General features: G+C 42.6%; 1 protein-coding gene across 1 annotated transcript; it reads right to left on the bottom strand.

The window, feature by feature from the left end:
* Positions 1 to 5,891: 5,891 nt before the first annotated feature.
* Positions 5,892 to 8,808, bottom strand: LOC124706014 (mechanosensitive ion channel protein 10-like). The gene is made up of 5 exons (XM_047237688.1): positions 7,505 to 8,808; positions 7,303 to 7,426; positions 6,888 to 7,181; positions 6,594 to 6,796; positions 5,892 to 6,360 (listed from the first exon to the last, which is right to left on the bottom strand). The coding sequence occupies exons 1-5, from the start codon at positions 8,806 to 8,808 to the stop codon at positions 6,084 to 6,086; spliced, it is 2,202 nt and encodes a 733-aa protein (XP_047093644.1). The 3' UTR covers positions 5,892 to 6,083.
* Between the last annotated feature and the right edge of the window lie 8,588 nt (positions 8,809 to 17,396).

Raw genomic sequence — 17,396 nt, 5'->3', positions numbered from 1 at the left:
CCATTTAACTCATGGCAAATCTCCCTTACTTTAGACAAGACGAAAATGCATAGCAACTCACATGATATTCAACAAGGGTGTGACAGGTTGATGGCGTCCCCAGAAACATGGTTACCGCTCAACAAGCAACTTATAAGAACTAAGATACATAAGCGATATATTCTTTACTACAATAGTTTTTAGGCTACTTTCCCATGAGCTATGTATTGCAAAGACAAGGAATGAATTTTTTAAAGGTAGCACGCAAGCAATTTACTTTGGAATGGCAGTAAAAATACCACATAGTAGGTAGTTATGGTGGACACAAATGGCATAAGTTTTGGCTCAAGGTTTTGGATGCACGAGAAGCATTCCCTCTCAGTACAAGGCTTTGGCTAGCAAGGTTGTTTGAAGCAAACACAAGTATGAACCGGTACAGCAAAACTTACATAAGAACACATTGCAAGCATTATAAGACTCTACACTGTCTTCCTTGTTGCTCAAACACTTTTACCAGAAAATATCTAGACTTTAGAGAGACCAATCATGCAAACCAAATTTCAACAAGCTCTACGGTAGTTCTCCACTAGTAGGTTTAAACCACATGATGCAAGAGCTTAAACATGATCTACTTGAGAGCTCAAAACAATTGTCAAGTATCAAATTATTCAAGACAATATATCAATTACCACATGAAGCATTTTCTGTTTCCAACCAAATAGCAATAAATGAAGCGGCTTTCAACTTTCGCCATGAACATTAAAAGTAAAACTAAGAACACCAGTGTTCAACATGAAAAAGTGGAGCGTGTCTTTCTCCCACACAAGGAATGCTAGGATCCGAATTTATTCAAACAAAAACAAAAATAAAAGCACACAGACGCTCCAAGTAAAGCACATAAGATGTGACGGAATAAAAATATAGTTTCACTAGGGGTGACCTGATAAGTTGTTGATGAAGAAGGGGATGTCTTGGGCATCCCCAAGCTTAGATGCTTGAGTCTTCTTGAAATATGCAGGGATGAACCACGGGGGCATCCCCAAGCTTAGACTTTTCACTCTTCTTGATCATATTATATCATCCTCCTCTCTTGATCCTTGAAAACTTTCTCCACACCAAACTCAAAACAATCTCATTAGAGGGTTAGTGCATAATCAAAAATTCACATGTTCAGCAAGGACACAATCATTCCCAACACTTCTGGACATTACCCAAGGCTACTGAAATTTAATGGAGCAAAGAAATCCACTCAAACACAATAAAAGAGGCAATGTGAAATAAAAGGCAGAATCTGTCAAAACAGAACAGTCCGTAAAGACGAATTTTTTCGAGGCACTTAACATGCTCAGATGAAGAAGCTCAAATTTAATGAAAGTTGTGCACATATCTGAGGATTACTCATGAATTTTTACAGAATTTTTAGATTCTCCTACAGAGAGAACAGCTCAAATTCGTGACAGCTAAAAATCTGTTTCTGCACAGAAATCCAAATCTAGTATCAACCTTCTATCAAAGACTTTACTTGGCAAAACAATGCAATAAAGTAAAGATACAAAGGTATTGCTACAGTAGTAACAAGCACCTTGACTCAAATATAAAATAAAAATTTAGAAATAAAATAATGGGTTGTCTCCCATAAGCGTTTTTCTTTAACGCCTTTCAGCTAGGCGCAGAAAGTGTAAATCAAGTAACATCAAGAGAAGAAGCATCAACATCATAATTTGTTCTAATAATATAATCAAAAGGCAACTTCATTCTCTTTCTAGGGAAGTGTTCCATACCTTTCTTAAGAGGGAATTGGTATTTAATATTTCCTTCTTTCATATCAATAATAGCACCAACGGTTCGAAGAAAGGGTCTTCCCAAAATAATAGGACAAGATGCATTGCATTCAATATCCAGAACAACAAAATCAACGGGGACAAGGTTATTGTTAACCGTAATGTGAACATTATCAATCCTCCCCAAAGGTTTCTTTATAGAATTATCAGCAAGGTTAACATCCAAATAACAATATTTCAATGGTGGCAAGTCAAGCATATCATAGAGTTTCTTAGGCATAACAGAAATACTTGCACCAAGATCACATAAAGCATTACAATCAAAATCATTGACCTTCATTTTAATGATGGGCTCCCAACCATCTTCCAACTTCCTAGGAATAGAAGCTCCAAGTTTTAGTTCCTCTTCTCTAGCTTTAATGAGAGCATTTGTAATATGTTTTGTAAAGGCCAAGTTTATAGCACTAGCATTAGGACTTCTAGCAAGTTTTTGCAAGAACTTAATAACTTCAGAGATATGATAATTATCAAAATCAAAACCATTATGATCTAAAGCAATGGGATCATTGTCCCCAATACTCCGAAAAATTTCAGCACATTTATCACAAACAGTTTCAGCAGTTTCGTGCAATTTTGCATGCTTTGTATTAGAAGTAGAAACATTGCCAACACCAATTATTTTACCATTGATAGTAGGAGGCTTAGCAACATGTGAAGCATCAACATTACTAGTGGTGGTAATAGTCAAAACTTTAGCTACATTATTCTCTTTAGCAAGTTTTTCTTCTCTTTCCCACCTAGCATGCAATTCAGCCATCATTCTAATATTGTCATTAATTCGAACTTGGATAGCGTTTGCTGTAGCAAATGACTTAATATCTTTAGTTTCATTAGGCATAACTTTCAGTTTTAAAAGATCAACATCAACAGCAAGACTATCTACTTTAGAAGCAAGAACATCAATTTTACCAAGCTTTTCCTCAACAGATTTGTTAAAAGCAGTTTGTGTACTAATAAATTCTTTAAGCATAACTTCAAGACCAGGGGGTACACTCCTACTATTTTTGTAAGAATTACCATAAGAATTACCATAACCATTACCATTATTAGAAGGATATGACCTATAGTTGTTGTTACCAAAATTATTCCTATAAGCATTGTTGTTGAAATTATTATTTTTAATGAAGTTCACATCAACATGTTCTTCTTGAGCAACCAATGAAGCTAAAGGAACATTATTAGGATCAACATGAGATTTAACATTAACAAGCATAGACATAATAACATCAATCTTATCACTCAAGGAGGAGGTTTCTTCAACAGAATTTACCTTCTTACCTTGAGGAGTCCTTTCAGTGTGCCATTCAGAGTAGTTGATCATCATATCATCAAGAAGTTTTGTTGCAACACCCAAAGTGATGGACATAAAAGTACCTCCAGCAGCTGAATCCAATAGGTTCCTTGAAGAAAAATTTAATTCTGCATAAAAGGTTTGGATGATCATCCAAGTAGTTAGTCCATGGGTAGGGCAATTCTTTACCAAAGATTTCATTCTTTCCCATGCTTGGGCAACATGTTCATTATCCAATTGCTTAAAATTCATAATGCTACTTCTCAAAGATATAATTTTAGCAGGAGGATAATATCTTCCAATGAAAGCATCTTTACATTTAGTCCATGAATCAATACTATTCTTAGGCAAAGATAGCACCCAATCTTTAGCTCTTCCTCTTAAGGAGAAAGGAAACAATTTCAGTTTTATAATATCCCCATCTACATCCTTATACTTTTGCATTTCACAAAGTTCAACAAAATTATTAAGATGGGCAGCAAGCATCATCAGTACTAACACCAGTAAAATTGCTCTCTCATAACAAGATTTAGTAAAGCAGGTTTAATTTCATAAAATTCTGCTGTAGTAGCAGGTGGAGCAATAGGAGTGCATATGAAATCATTATTATTGGTGCTAGTGAAATCACACAACTTAGTGTTCTCAGGAGTATTCATTTTAACAATAATAAAAATAAGTAAAGCAAACCGAATTAAATAAAGTAAAACAAGTAACTAATTTTTTTATGTTTTTGATATAAAGAAAGCAAACAAGACTGAAAATAAAATAAAGCAAGACAATAAACAAAGTAAAGAGATTGGGTGTGAGAGACTCCCCTTGCAGCGTGTCTTGATCTCCCCGGCAACGACGCCAGAAAAATAGCTTGATGACGCGTGAAGCACACGTCCGTTGGGAACCCCAAGAGGAAGGTGTGATGCGTACAGCAGCAAGTTTTCCCTCAGTAAGAAACCAAGGTTATCGAACCAGTAGGAGATGAAGGCCACGTGAAGGTTGTTGGTGAAGGAGTGTAGTGCGGCGCAACACCTTTGATTTCGGCGCCAACGTGGAACCTGCACAACACAATCAAAATACTTTGCCCCAACTTAACAGTGAGGTTGTCAATCTCACCGGCTTGCTGTAAACAAAGGATTAAACGTATGGTGTGGAGAATGATGTTTACTTGCAAAGAACAACAGAGAACAATGATTGCAGTAGGTTGTATTTCAGATGTAAAAGAATGGACCGGGGTCCACAGTTCACTAGTGGTGTCTCTCCAATAAGATAAATAACATGTTGGGTGAACAAATTACAGTTGGACAATTGACAAATAGAGAGGACATAACAATGCACATACATATCATGATGACTACTATGAGATTTACTTAGGGCATTACGACAAATAACATAGACCGCTATCCAGCATGCATCTATGCCTAAAAAGTCCACCTTCGGGTTAGCATCCGCACCTCTTCCAGTATTAAGTTGCAAACAACAGACAATTGCATTAAGTATTGTGCGTAATGTAAACAATACAAATATCTTTAGACAAAGCATTGATGTTTTATCCCTAGTGGCAACAGCACATCCACAACCTTAGAACTTTCTGTCACTGTCCCAGATTCAATGGAGGCATGAACCCACTATCGAGCATAAATACCCCCTCTTGGAGTTACAAGTATCAACTTGGCCAGAGCCTCTACTAGCAACGGAGAGCATGCAAGATCATAAACAACACATATATGATAGATCGATAATCAACTTGACATAGTATTCCATATTCATCGGATCCCAACAAACACAACATGTAGCATTACAATAAGATGATCTTGATCATGATAGGCAGCTCACAAGATCTAAACATGATATCACAATAGGAGAAGACAACCATCTAGCTACTGCTATGGACCCATAGTCCAAGGATGAACTACTCACGCATCAGTCCGGAGGCGGGCATGGTGATGTAGAGCCCTCCCGTGATGATTTCCCTCTCCGGCAGGGTGGCGGAGGCGATCTTCAGAACCCCCCGAGATGGGGTTGACGGCGGCGGCGTCTCAGTAACTTTTCTCGTATCGTGGCTCTCGGTACTAGAGTTTTCGCGACGGAAGAATTATATAGGCGAAGGGGCAGAGTCGGGGGACGCCCGAGGGGCCCACCCCATAAGGCGGCGCGGCCAGGGGTGGGGCCGCGCCCCCCTATGGTGTGGCCGCCTCGTGTCCCCTCTTCGTCTCCTCTTCGGTGTTCTGGAAGACTCCGTGGAAAATAAGACCGTGGGCTTTTGTTTCGTCCAATTCCGAGAATATTTTCTCTGTAGGATTTCTGAAACCAAAAACAGCAGAAAACAGGAACTGGCGCTTCGGCATCTCGGTAATAGGTTAGTACCGAAAAATGCATAAAAATGATATAAAGTATATATAAAACATGTGAGTATTGTCATAAAACTAGCATGGAACATAAGAAATTATAGATACGTTTGAGACGTATCAGGAACCGCGGGCGGGGTGCGGGGCGACCTACGCTAGCTCCGGGATGCCGGGCTCGGGCGAATCGGGCGGTGCGGCGGCGGAGTGTGGTGGCGGCGCGGGGAGGGAGAGAGCGAGCAGTTGCATCAGCTGAAATTTCAGCGCGCCCTAGTTATGGATCCACCATTCGGTTCGCTCAAGCAACCCCTACAAATGCATGTCGATTTAGGTTTTCGGTCTCGGCCCGAAAAAAAATTCGGTTTCGCCTCGTTTACGGTAACTGATCGGCTTCATTTTTCAGCCCGAATCCTTAAACTGGTGGTTATTTTTCGGTTTTCGCCGTTTTACGGGCTCTGGTAGAGATGCTCTTATGCTGACACATTCGTTACCAAGTACAAATTAAACCACACGAACAAAGCATGTACACAGAAGAAAAAAGCTCCATTAAAGACTACCGAACAAGCCATCAGTTGTCAAACTGTCTGGCCTCCCTGGAAGTCTGGAACGATCATCAGTTGTTAATTTCAAGACGTTCTATCTTCCCTGGGAAACGGATATAGGCAACGGGTTTGGGCCGGCAAAGCTAAGCTCCACTTTTTGAGGCAGAAGGTAGTAGCGAATGGACAGCTCCTCGAATATTTTCTTCAGCTCCATGACAAGCTCAGATCTCCTGATGTTCCTTTCCCGGATATTCTGGAAGTTCATCGTGTGCTGTGCAAACAAGCACATGTTGATCTTGTTCACGTCCAAGATGTCCTTCAAGTATACTGTGTGGATAGGCTGCCAGTGCGTTGGTTTGCTCTCTAAGTACCTGAAACCCCAAAGAACCAGTGGCAATTGATAACATGGAAGAAATAACAATGAAGCCAAGTTCAGATAACTTAATCATTAATCATATCATATGCAGATCTGCACGTTCATTCATGAACGACTACCCACTTCGGGTAGAGAAGTTGAAAGAATTGCCAGCAATTTTTTTTCCTTAACAGAAATGCTCAGAATAAGATGCGGCACATTAAACATGGAGAAAGCTTAAGGATTTACCCTTTAATTCCGGATTTCAGAGCTCCAATGCTGGCAACTGAAGTTGAAACGTCGATACCAAAGTCAATGGTGTCATACATATTGGGGCTTCGGTAAAAATTGCTGATTGGCTTTGTCGACAACACAGAGTTTGGATAATAAACCTTCTCATTGTCATTCTTTAACAGAACAGTGGTCAATATATTCATTTCTTCAACAGTCATCTATTATCAGTAGAGACACATGTCAGCGTCAAAAGTTTTCAGCGGGAGATCCGTGAAAAGGGAACTGAGAACAGGGCAGTCTAGAATTTACCTGAATTCCATCAATGACACAGCGGTCACCAACATCAAATGGATGCATTATGAATACAAATATAATGGCCTCAAATACAGTCTTGCAGGCATTTCCAAATATGAATACAACAACTAGAAGCTGGGATGAAATGACAACAAGGACCTTGGTTGTCGCAAGGCCCATCAACAACAGAGTGATAATGATGATTAGAATAATAACCAGAACTCTCATGAGGTTGTGAAGTTGGCTAACTGCAGTTTTTGTGTCCTTCAGAGAATGTGCTAGTGATTTGCGGTCGAGATATGCTTTCACCTGGAGCAAAAAATAATCATGCAAGGAAACAGATAGCATTCAAATACTAATAAAACGTATTCAGGAATGGAGGGTGCATATTATAAAGAAAAATTGTGATTGCATTATAGATTTTCATTACCACCCAAGTTTTCAGAGATTTTTTTTTAATCTTCCCCGTCTCTGATGCCCCTTCAAACATTGGAAGCACCAAGGCTGCCTCCTCCTTGCTGAAAAATCTCAGCAAATCTAGCTCCTCAATGTGCCTGCACAAATAAACCGATGGGTGAGTTCCACATACTGAAATATGTCCTGAGAGAAGAATGGGTAATTATAATCCTCACTTGTAGCCGGGCCTTGCAACATTTTTGAAGATGGCATTTGCCGCTACCTTTGCCTCCCACTCACTGTTTATCTCCTTATCTTTTTGTTCTGTATCATCAAACTCACCAAAGCTCTCAATACTTTGAGATATTGTTGAAAGCTTAGAGCTTCGGATCGCTGTGATTAACCCTGTCATCGTCCAAGCTGAGATCTTCTCCTGTTTCATCATCCTCAGTTTCGCAACATCGATCACCTCGGGTGTCCCTTTCTCCTCCTTCGCCCTTAAGCTCACCCGTCCGCTTGGCACCCGCCCAATGTTCTCCGGCAGATCCATCGATGGAGGGCCTGACAGAGTCTGCAGCACATACTGGTGGAACAGGCTCTCCTGGATCCGATCGAAGAAGGCCTTCCGGTGGAACGAGGACGCAATGGACTTCATGATAAACGTCTGGATCAGCCAGATAATGGACGCGATGAACACGGAGGCGAGGAACCTGGAAACGTAGTTGAGGATCTTGGCCGTCTTTGGCGTGCGGCCGAGCTCATGGTCGAATAGCACTGACCAGGCGGTGAGCACGAGGCCGACCCACATACAGGCCTGGACGCTCCTCTTAAGCCCGAAGACGAAGTAGAGTACCTTATTGCGGAGCAGGAAGTTGCGCTCGATGATGAAGACGATGAAGGCGATGAGCCAATGGCTGACGAGATGGCCAGAGAAGACGGCGATGACCATGACGCACCACTTCCAGATCTCCAGCCCCCACACGAAGCGGCTCTTGAGCGGGCGCACCACGAGGCTGACGACGAGCAGCGCGAGGAAGAGGACGAGCACGGCGATCTCGAGCGAGAGGCAGGCCCTGCGGCGGCACTTGGCCTTGGACGCCTGGGTCGGGGCGACGTCCTTGCGGAAGATGTCGTCATCGTCGTCGGCGTCTGCCGGGTTAAGAGGGGTCGAGGCGGGCCGAGTGGTCTGTGTGGTGGCTGGGCGGGCGGCGGGGGAGGTAGGTTGGGAAGAGGAGGGGGCAGGAGGGATCGGCGGCTCGACGAAGCGGGATTTGGGCTTGGCAATGGAGGAACGGCGGCGGAGGAGCGCGGCTGAGGCAGGGGTTAGAGGCGGGCGCGAGGTGCTGGAGGTCTGGGGCGGCTTGTCGGGGTTCAGGGGAGACGGGCGATAGGGGCTCGAGGTCTGCGGCGGCTTCTCGGGGTTTTGGGGCGTTTTGGGCGCCTCCGGCGTGGCCTTTGGATGTTGCTGCTGCTGCTGGGGTTGGGGCTGGTCGGGCGGCATGAGGAGTACGACGTCCCCGTTGGCGTTCGACGGATCCATCGGCGGCGGAGCCGACGCAGGAGTGGGGTGATGAACTATGGAGTGGGCTCTAGGCGGGGTGGAAGCATGGCTGCGGCGGCGGTAGAAATGGCAAGGCACCGGCACCGGCACCGGCACCAGCAGGGTGCGCGGGAAGTGGGAAACGGACGGGGTACTTCGTCTGTGGTTCTTAGTTGCTAAATATAAAGTTTTGAGAATTTTATTTTAGAAACAGAGCGAGTAGGTCTCACGTCTCCGGCTAGAATTTAATTTGCGAAGAGCCAAGCTCAATCTGAGTATAAATTGCCGTCCTCTTCCAAGTCAAGGCTTATAATGCCGACCCCGCAAAAACGAAAGGCTTAGTACAATGCAGGGAAAATGCATGGTGGCACTCGGATCCAACGCTCCCCAATATTCAACCCATGAATCTGTTGCAAGATCTGTGATGCTACATGTACTTCTGCAGGTATTATCAGTTGTGTTCATGTTTCCTGAAACATTTAGTTTGTGGGTCCTCATCCATAAAGAACATTTGATCAACATCTTTCATCATGCCAATGACCACCCACCTCCATTTAATTTTTTTGTTACTTGTTCATATTTTTTTAACAATCAGTACATGTTTGCTGTTTTCAGAAACCGAAAGCTTATAAAGCATAAAATATGGATTTTTTTTAAGTTTAGTTTCATTTTGTCAAGTGTTCTTTCATAATCTGAATTATTAATATGCACCAATTATTGGGAGTTCAAACATAAATTGTACCATGTCTTTAATACACTTTCTAGTCTATAACACAGCGTTAGTCAAACTTTGATTACCAATTTTTGTTTGAATATTTAAATTGGAAATTTATAAATTAGATGGATAGATTGACCACGAAAAATAATACAAAACATTCTAATGGTAGGCATAGTTATATTTTTGAATGGGTCAATATCTAGGAAGTAGCATGTTCTAACATTAGAAAAAAAAAGTTCTGCTTGCAACTAATTCGGAATCTGAGACATGATTAAAAAAGGCTGCACATGTCCTGTTGTTCTAGTGTTCATATTTTTCAGATTTTCAAGGCATCTATTTTCAGATGTTAAGTACTTCTGAATCAGAAAGTCCCAACATTACATTATGTGAAATACAGCAGGGTAGGTTCTAATTTCAGTTAAAAGTTGAGGTTTGACTATTTTTCAATATCAAGTAATTGCGATAAATCCCAATATTGCGGGCCGGCCGAGTTGGCACAATAGTCATCGTCATCTTGAGGGGATACAGAGAGACCTGGAGGCTGGAGTGAACGAATGGGGGCGGTCGGTTGGGGGCGGTTGGTTGTTGGTTGTTGCGAGAATAGTGCATCCATTTCTAGGCTCAGTACCTTGTATAGCAGGACATACTCTAAAATGTGATGTTCCCATATTAAAAAACCTTAATTCAAAAACAGATTACGAAGTAGCTATGCGTGGTCGACATTCCAGGAAAACCTGACACCAGGTTCAAAGCGTCCGCGTCCTATAATTCAGATACATAATACCGATAGGGAGATGAAGGGGAAAAAAGAATGCAGATATAGAAAATTCCTGCAAAGCTGCCGTTCTACTTTGAATTAGAAAACCTTGTGCATTGAACGCCTAGTCAATCTTTCGATCGCAAGAACAAGCAATGTCCGACCCTGGGTGAGCTTTAAATTTGTAAGTTTAAAAAAACTGGAAAAAAATTGCGAATTAAAAAAATTATGGATGTGGCCAAAGGTATATTCTACAAACAGGTAAAATCTTAATGTAAAAATTCTGGATGTGGCCAAAGGTATATCCTACAAACAGGCAAAATCTTAATGTATTTTTTATATTTTAGACAATAAAAAATGAAAAATGAAATTTACAAATGGAGGTCAAGCTACATGTAGCCCTTTATTTAAAAATAAATAAAATCATATTTAGAAATTTTAAAAAATGAAGAAAAAAATCCTAGATGTGGTATCAAAATCTCAATGTGATTTTTTCCATGCTTTAGCCTACACAAAAATAACAAAATTGTGCATCTCAGTATAAAACTCGTCAGATTTTCCATTTTTTGCGCTAACGTGCAGATGTATGATCAGATAGCCGGTGGTCCGCTGACCGTGCGGACGACGAGCCGCCGCTCCACGCTGTAGTATGCTAGCCTGATGTTTGATTAATCGGCCGGGGCGCCCTCTTTCTTCTTTTAATGATCTCCTACGCCAGAACCGGCCCGAAGGGGCAGATATACGCAGAGTGCAATTCTTTTTAGCATTACATCAGACTGAAGAAAGGTTACTAACATAAACAAAATGACGAAGACCTAGACCGTCAATAAAATTAAGAGCTACATTAACAAAATATTGTTTTCTCGTAGAGATATTCTCTTCTCGTGTCCACTAGCACAACTACTATGACATATTGTACATATTGTATTGCATTTAATCTTCAACCACCTACTAGCATTAGGAACATGCTTGAGAACTGGTTGGACAGCTTTAGGGAAATACTAAAATCATAATCTGGGCCAGAGGTTCCGATTTATATTAGGCACTTTGAAATCTTCGCAATGATATTATTATTTGTAAATAAAAAGTTTATTTTTAGGTTATTTTATATGTCCACTCATATAAAATTTTGGTTTACTTTACTTCTGCTTTTGCAGTGTTGCTGAATTGTTTACTTGACCTATACTTCTGGACTATGGCGGGACTGTTGACGTTGGGACACCAAGTGTAAAATGTTGTAGTCAACGAAAAAATCCCACAAGGGTGATTCGAGGGTTTATATCGAACTCTCGGGGAATTGGCTAAGAGTTGTCTTTTCTTCTCTTCTTCTTGCAATCCTACAAAGTAAAAGTGTTGCCTTGTGTCCCTAACTTCGTGTGGTTGTCAAGCACAAGGTTTCGTATTAGTAATAGTAAATAAAAGATGTAATGAAAGTAAGTAAACTTAGTAAACAAAGTAGTCTAAGTAAATGCAGTAGAGAGATAGTTGTTTTTGGGTTTCGTGTGTGATTAAGTTAAATAAGTACTTTTTGTATTTTCGGATTAAGATATAGCTGCAAATAGAAAGTAAGATAAATACAATAAAAATGTGTTTCTTATGATTAAAATTGGGTCGGGGTTCATGGGTTCATTTGTCTACTCTCTTTTTAAAGTTATAGTGGATAATAACAATTCATCAATGAGATAATATTGGTGAAACTTCAATATGCGTTTGATAAGCATTCATACCGGCATCACGTCCTAACATAGAGATGATGCAACACATATCTCTTACACTCCACAAGAAAAGGTAAACTTCAAAAATATTGTATTAAGAATTAACAGAGCATAGCCATAAGTACTTTGACATGATGTTTAAATATCAAGTATGCTACCTTGAACAAACAAGATCATCACTTGTGTCACGTGATGAACATAGCACATGCATTCACTTTATCCCTAGTGAGGTAAAAGGTGTTGACGTGGAAGACGATGGAGAAGGTGTAGATCCCACAGAAGCACAGAAACACTCCACCTTCATCATGGTGTTGATGTAGAAGACGTTGGAGAAGGTGTAGATCCCTCCGGCGGCGGCTCCGGTGGAGTTTCCCCTCCAATCTTCGCTGATGCAATCTCTTTTTTCATGTTTCTGTGCTTTTGTGGCGCTCTCCTCAAGGAAACCGTGGGAGTCATATATATATGGTTTTTTGTTCAAACAAAGTCGGTGGGCGCAAGATTGGCGAATCGGACGATCAACGGCAAAAAGAGATGAGGTGCCCCCCTGCTCGTTGGGCGTGCCACATGGTCTCTTTTGGGCTTCAGGCCCTTCCTCGTGAGGTCTGGGTGCTCCAGCTGCTTCTCGTGATGAAATATTGATGTCCCCGCAATCCTAGCTCAGTTTGACTCCGTATAGGTCCCTGAAAGTGAAAAATGCGCAAAATAGGATTTTTCTGTTCTGTAGAGTTATAACTTATAACCCAAATAAACATGATCATTGGTAAATCCCTATAAATCAGTATAAAATATGAAAATAACATCATATACGTTGCAAATATGTGAAATATGTGTTAATAAAATGCAAAGTTCATGTATGCATTTTACATTCATCAGGAAAAAAGCACCACTAGAGTATTGTTTACCTCACATATATTGTTGAATTACACAGCTAAGAACCATGTAACCCTCAGCAGAGGACTTATTCACTAGACGTGACATGTGCTCTTCTAATCGATGTGGAACCATTAAAACATTTGTTTTCCGGATCTTGACAGGGAGGGCCTGATCAAGGCTGGACCAGAACTGGCCTTCATCTCGTCGAAGACCTCACTGCTATGAGTCACCGCCACGGGGGGAGAGAGGGAGGGGCTAATCTAGGCTGGACCAAAACTGGCCTTTCATCTCGTCGAAGACCTCACCGCTATCAGTCACATCTATTCTCTTCCTCCAACCCCACAAGGTAGCCATCTCCTCAACTTCTTTGTGCACCGTTCGGTATATACATAGCTGATCTTGTTTCTTCATGCTCTTATATAAAATAGATTGATGATTGTTTATTGTGGCTATCTGGTGCCATTGATAAAAGTATTTTGTTCCTTCATGGATTATTTCTGATGAAATTGTTTGTTGTGACGGCTCTGTGACCATTTTAAAGTTAGCTGGCCTTTTTCACAGAAATTTCGGTCCTTCATCAGTATATTCTACCGTGGGTATGGCTTCTCCTTCACAGAAATTTTCCATTGCACAACTTTTAGGGTGGTCATGATCTTTCACGCTGCACAGAAGGGCGTAGGAAGTAGGTGTCATGTATGCTGTGTAGAAGGAATAGATTATACCAGAAGCAACATATATTGTTGTATCCCAGAGAAATGATATTGGAGTAGTATGCCATATTAGAATTCAATCCTCAACATGTTGTACGGTCCAAAAATTTGATTATATTTTGGTTAGGGCTTCTTTTGTATCCAAATAAGCAAGTAGATTTATGACTTGCAGTGAAGGCGCAGAGACATGCAATGACTAGAAATATTTCAGACATGTGTTGAAATGACCTAACTGAATTGCAACAAAAAACTTAAATTTATTATTTTCACCAACCTTTCTGCTTGGACCCTGCTAATGGTTTGGCTTCCATGTAGGCGGAGGCATTGCTGATGGGAGGAAGTCTTTGATACACATAATTTTTCTTAGCAAGAAGTGCCGAGGGAGTTCGTTGGCTGAAGAATTCAGGGAAGAAAGTTGTATTTGATATGTGAAAATCATACCAAAGATAAGTTGAAAGCCTGGCACTTAATTTTTTTATGTTATCCTGGTTTGCACTACTTTTCAAATAGTGTGTAAATGACTAGTTTTTCATTGCCAAATGTGGGACAAGTTTATTTTGGTTATTGTCGTAACCAAGATCATCATCGTGTATTTGAGTATTCTAAGATACCCTTCACAAGTTCACATTTCTTTCTTATAATATTACAAAGAGTAACATCAGTTAAATTCATGCATGAAAGGTAAATTTAATTCTTGCTCTCATACTCATAAAAAATACTCTCCAACTCTTATGAGGATACATCGATGCCTATAAAAATTAGCATCACCCACGTTTTGTGAGACAATAATACATCCAAAAGCAGAGGCTATTGAGTTAATAGTTATGGCGGCCCAGAACACAGGTGTGGGACTTACCGAGAAAGAGTAACAAGAAGATCTAGAAGTTGGAACCATGCAGATGCACAACAATGTTGTCTTATTATTGCGTTCGTTATTATCATGATTTGTTTTAAATTTTCATAGTGAATTGTGAATTATATATGTGTATTGATAAATGAAATTTGAGAACCCATGTGTCGTTGCTTATTCGACGGTACCTTGGAGGTGGGATCCTCACGGAGGGGGAAGAAGTAGGGGCCATAGGGCGGAGAGCTTTCGGGACGGTGGTACGCGCTTTACCCAGCTTCGGAACACATGATCGAGGATAGGGCCTACTGCTGCTTGTCTAAAATTATTTAGGCGTTTTCGCATTGTTACAATGAGTTGTGGTTGTGCCTCTAGGGCTCCGAGGATCCAGCTTATAAAGGCGCTCGGATCTAGGGTTTCTACGGAGAGTCCTAGCCGGAATACAAGATGCCTCACTATGGAATATACATTGCCGTGCATGTCAAGAATCCACCTAGATCTAACTTGCCGTCATGGATCCAGACACTTCATGGGCCTCCATGGATCCGACTCCTAGCATAGGTCAGTATGGATCCGGCTCCTGTTCCTGGGCTGGACTTCCTCCATCTTTTATCAACAGCAATTGGGTCACCTGGTGGGCCGTAAGCCACCACCACCATCTGTGGGCCACCCGGGCTTGCCGGATCTAGACCATGTTGCTGGCATACCCATGAAGTATACCCACAACAGTAGCCCCCGAAGTTCTTCAAGATTTACCATTCCTCCGCCTAAGTTTGTTCGGATCCGGAGAGAATCTCGAAGAGATTCCAAAACTACATCATTTCCGACTTCATTCAACCGGAAATCATTCGTTCTTCTGTAACGGTAACTTAGTGGAATCTTCACCACATGCCGCGCATAACTTCCTCCAGCGCGAAATTTTTGGAACAACGAATCTTCACCGGATAAATCGGATCCATGCAGTTAGGTCACCGCCGCTTCAGTTTCACCGCTTTTGACCTGGGACACGTGGCGGAAATCCAACGGCGCGACCGCTCAGTTCCCACCTTAGGATCCGGCGCACGCATCTCCGGCGCGAGGTCTATAAATACCCCGCCCGGGCGGTCACTTCCATTCTTTCACCTTCCTCACCACTTCGTCTTCTTCCTCGCGCCAGCGTCGCCCGACAGATCTCACGCCGACGAGCTCCTTCCCGGAAAACCTTCGTGCGCTGCCCCTGCAAGGTCAACCTCCACCTAAGCTTCGCACATTTGTTCGGGATCTGTTCTCCGCCACCATTTCGTGGTCACGCCGGACGCCAACGCCTCAAGTCGAAGTCTTCGACCTTCGCCGGCAACACGGGGAACCGCCACGCCATTGCCGGTAAGTTCGTCGGACTTGAGAGAGAAAGAGCGCAGTAGGATCCAATTACTTAAATCTTTATTGTTAAACTTGCAGCCGGAAACATGTCGAATAGCTCCCCAAAATATACCAATAGCTCTCCGAGTAGTCCTCCACCCAATCCGCCGGAGCCCGTTTTCATCGAGCCTTTAGGATTTCTGCCACCAAATATTTCCGACACTCAATTAGCTCAATCTTACTCCGCATCTTCCAGCAATCTTCTCGGAAGAGTTCCGACTGTAGCTGAACTACGCGAAGAGTTAGAAGGGCAAGCTCGAATGGAAGCAAAATTTCGGGAGGCAAAAATGAAGAAGGCTTCAAAAGCCCGGAATCGAGAAGGAGAGAAGGGTCAATGGTGGCCCTGTGATGTCACCGAATCCGAGCTCAAGGCCTTTGAGAAGGAAGGGCTCGTCACTCCAGGTTCTTGAAAATTCACCAAGGACACCAAAACTCCAGCTCCGGCAGCTAATGAGCGGGTCCTCACAAAGGCATGGGTGGAGTGAGGCCTCTCGCTTCCGCCCTTAGAATATTTCTTAGGGGTGCTCAACACTTATGGGCTCCAGCCCCATAACATCTTCCCCAATGCCTATCTCCTTCTCTCCAACTTTGTCACGTTGTGCGAAGGCCATCTCAGAGTCCGCCCGGATATCCGGCTCCTTCAATTCTTCTACCGCGTGAAGAAGGAGACGATTGACAAGGTCATGGTTAACTGCGGCAGCACGACATTTGTGCTCCGCCCAAAGAGGGTGTTTCCGCTGCTTTCCTCGCATGAGTCCGTCCGTACTAGAATGTTGTATGGTTTTACATCAAGAATGAGTTCGTTCCGGGTCGCCACGAAGGGCTTCCCGCATTCTCAAACAACCCCCCGGAAGAGCTCGCTAGTTGGAGCTACATTCTCAATCTTGCCCAACATCCGGAGCTGGACAAGATGGCTCGGAGGATCTCCAAGTTGGTTCATGACGGTCTGACCGGAATGGACCTCACCTTGAGCTAGTTTACCCGCCGATCCAGCCGCTGAAGTACAACAAGCGGCTCATCTGCGAACACTCCGGATCAGACGATCTACTACGTACGGGTGACCAAGGATAATCTTCCCAAGGATTCTCGACACTGGTGAAGATCACACGCGGCCAAGTGGTTCTGGACATCGTCAAGGACATCCACGTCAACAACACTTGCCCTCCGATATGATGATGATGATGATGATGATGAAGAAGAGGAAGAGGAAGAGGAAGAGGATTTAAACTCTCGTAGGCCGCTGCCCTTCTACCATCCAACTATTCTCGCTAGAACCCAAAGTTAAGTCGCTAGCTCAGGCAAGATAAGCTTGACGAAAATAGACCTACCTACGTCCGTCCAATGCTCCTCTATGTCACTTGGTCCGCCTACCAGATCGCGACTCCGCCATTGCCGCCTGTCTTTGACCAACCATTACGTCAAATATTCGGTCTCAATGTGAGCTGTCTTCCACGTTCAGTCTTTAGTAGCGTCAACTTCTGCGCGCCGCACACAGGACAGGATTGTGTGTAGCTGAGAAGTGAGAACGTGCTCTATAGAGTCTATACTCCACTCCACTATATATATCGGC

This window comes from Lolium rigidum, chromosome 1, assembly GCF_022539505.1.
Source record: "Lolium rigidum isolate FL_2022 chromosome 1, APGP_CSIRO_Lrig_0.1, whole genome shotgun sequence".
In the NCBI taxonomy this organism is placed as follows: Eukaryota; Viridiplantae; Streptophyta; class Magnoliopsida; order Poales; family Poaceae; genus Lolium; species Lolium rigidum.
The sequence above is the reverse complement of the archived record's forward strand: the minus strand, read 5'-3'. Positions and strand labels throughout refer to the sequence as shown.

Excerpts from the sequence above, each read along its gene's own strand:
- LOC124706014 (XM_047237688.1), bottom strand. The coding sequence starts at position 8,808 with ATGGATCCGTCGAACGCCAACGGGGACGTCGTACTCCTCATGCCGCCC. Across the intron at positions 7,427-7,504 it reads GTTGCAAGGCCCGGCTACAA|GCACATTGAGGAGCTAGATT; the intron begins GTGAGGATTATA and ends TTATTTGTGCAG. Across the intron at positions 7,182-7,302 it reads AATCTCTGAAAACTTGGGTG|GTGAAAGCATATCTCGACCG; the intron begins GTAATGAAAATC and ends TTTTTGCTCCAG.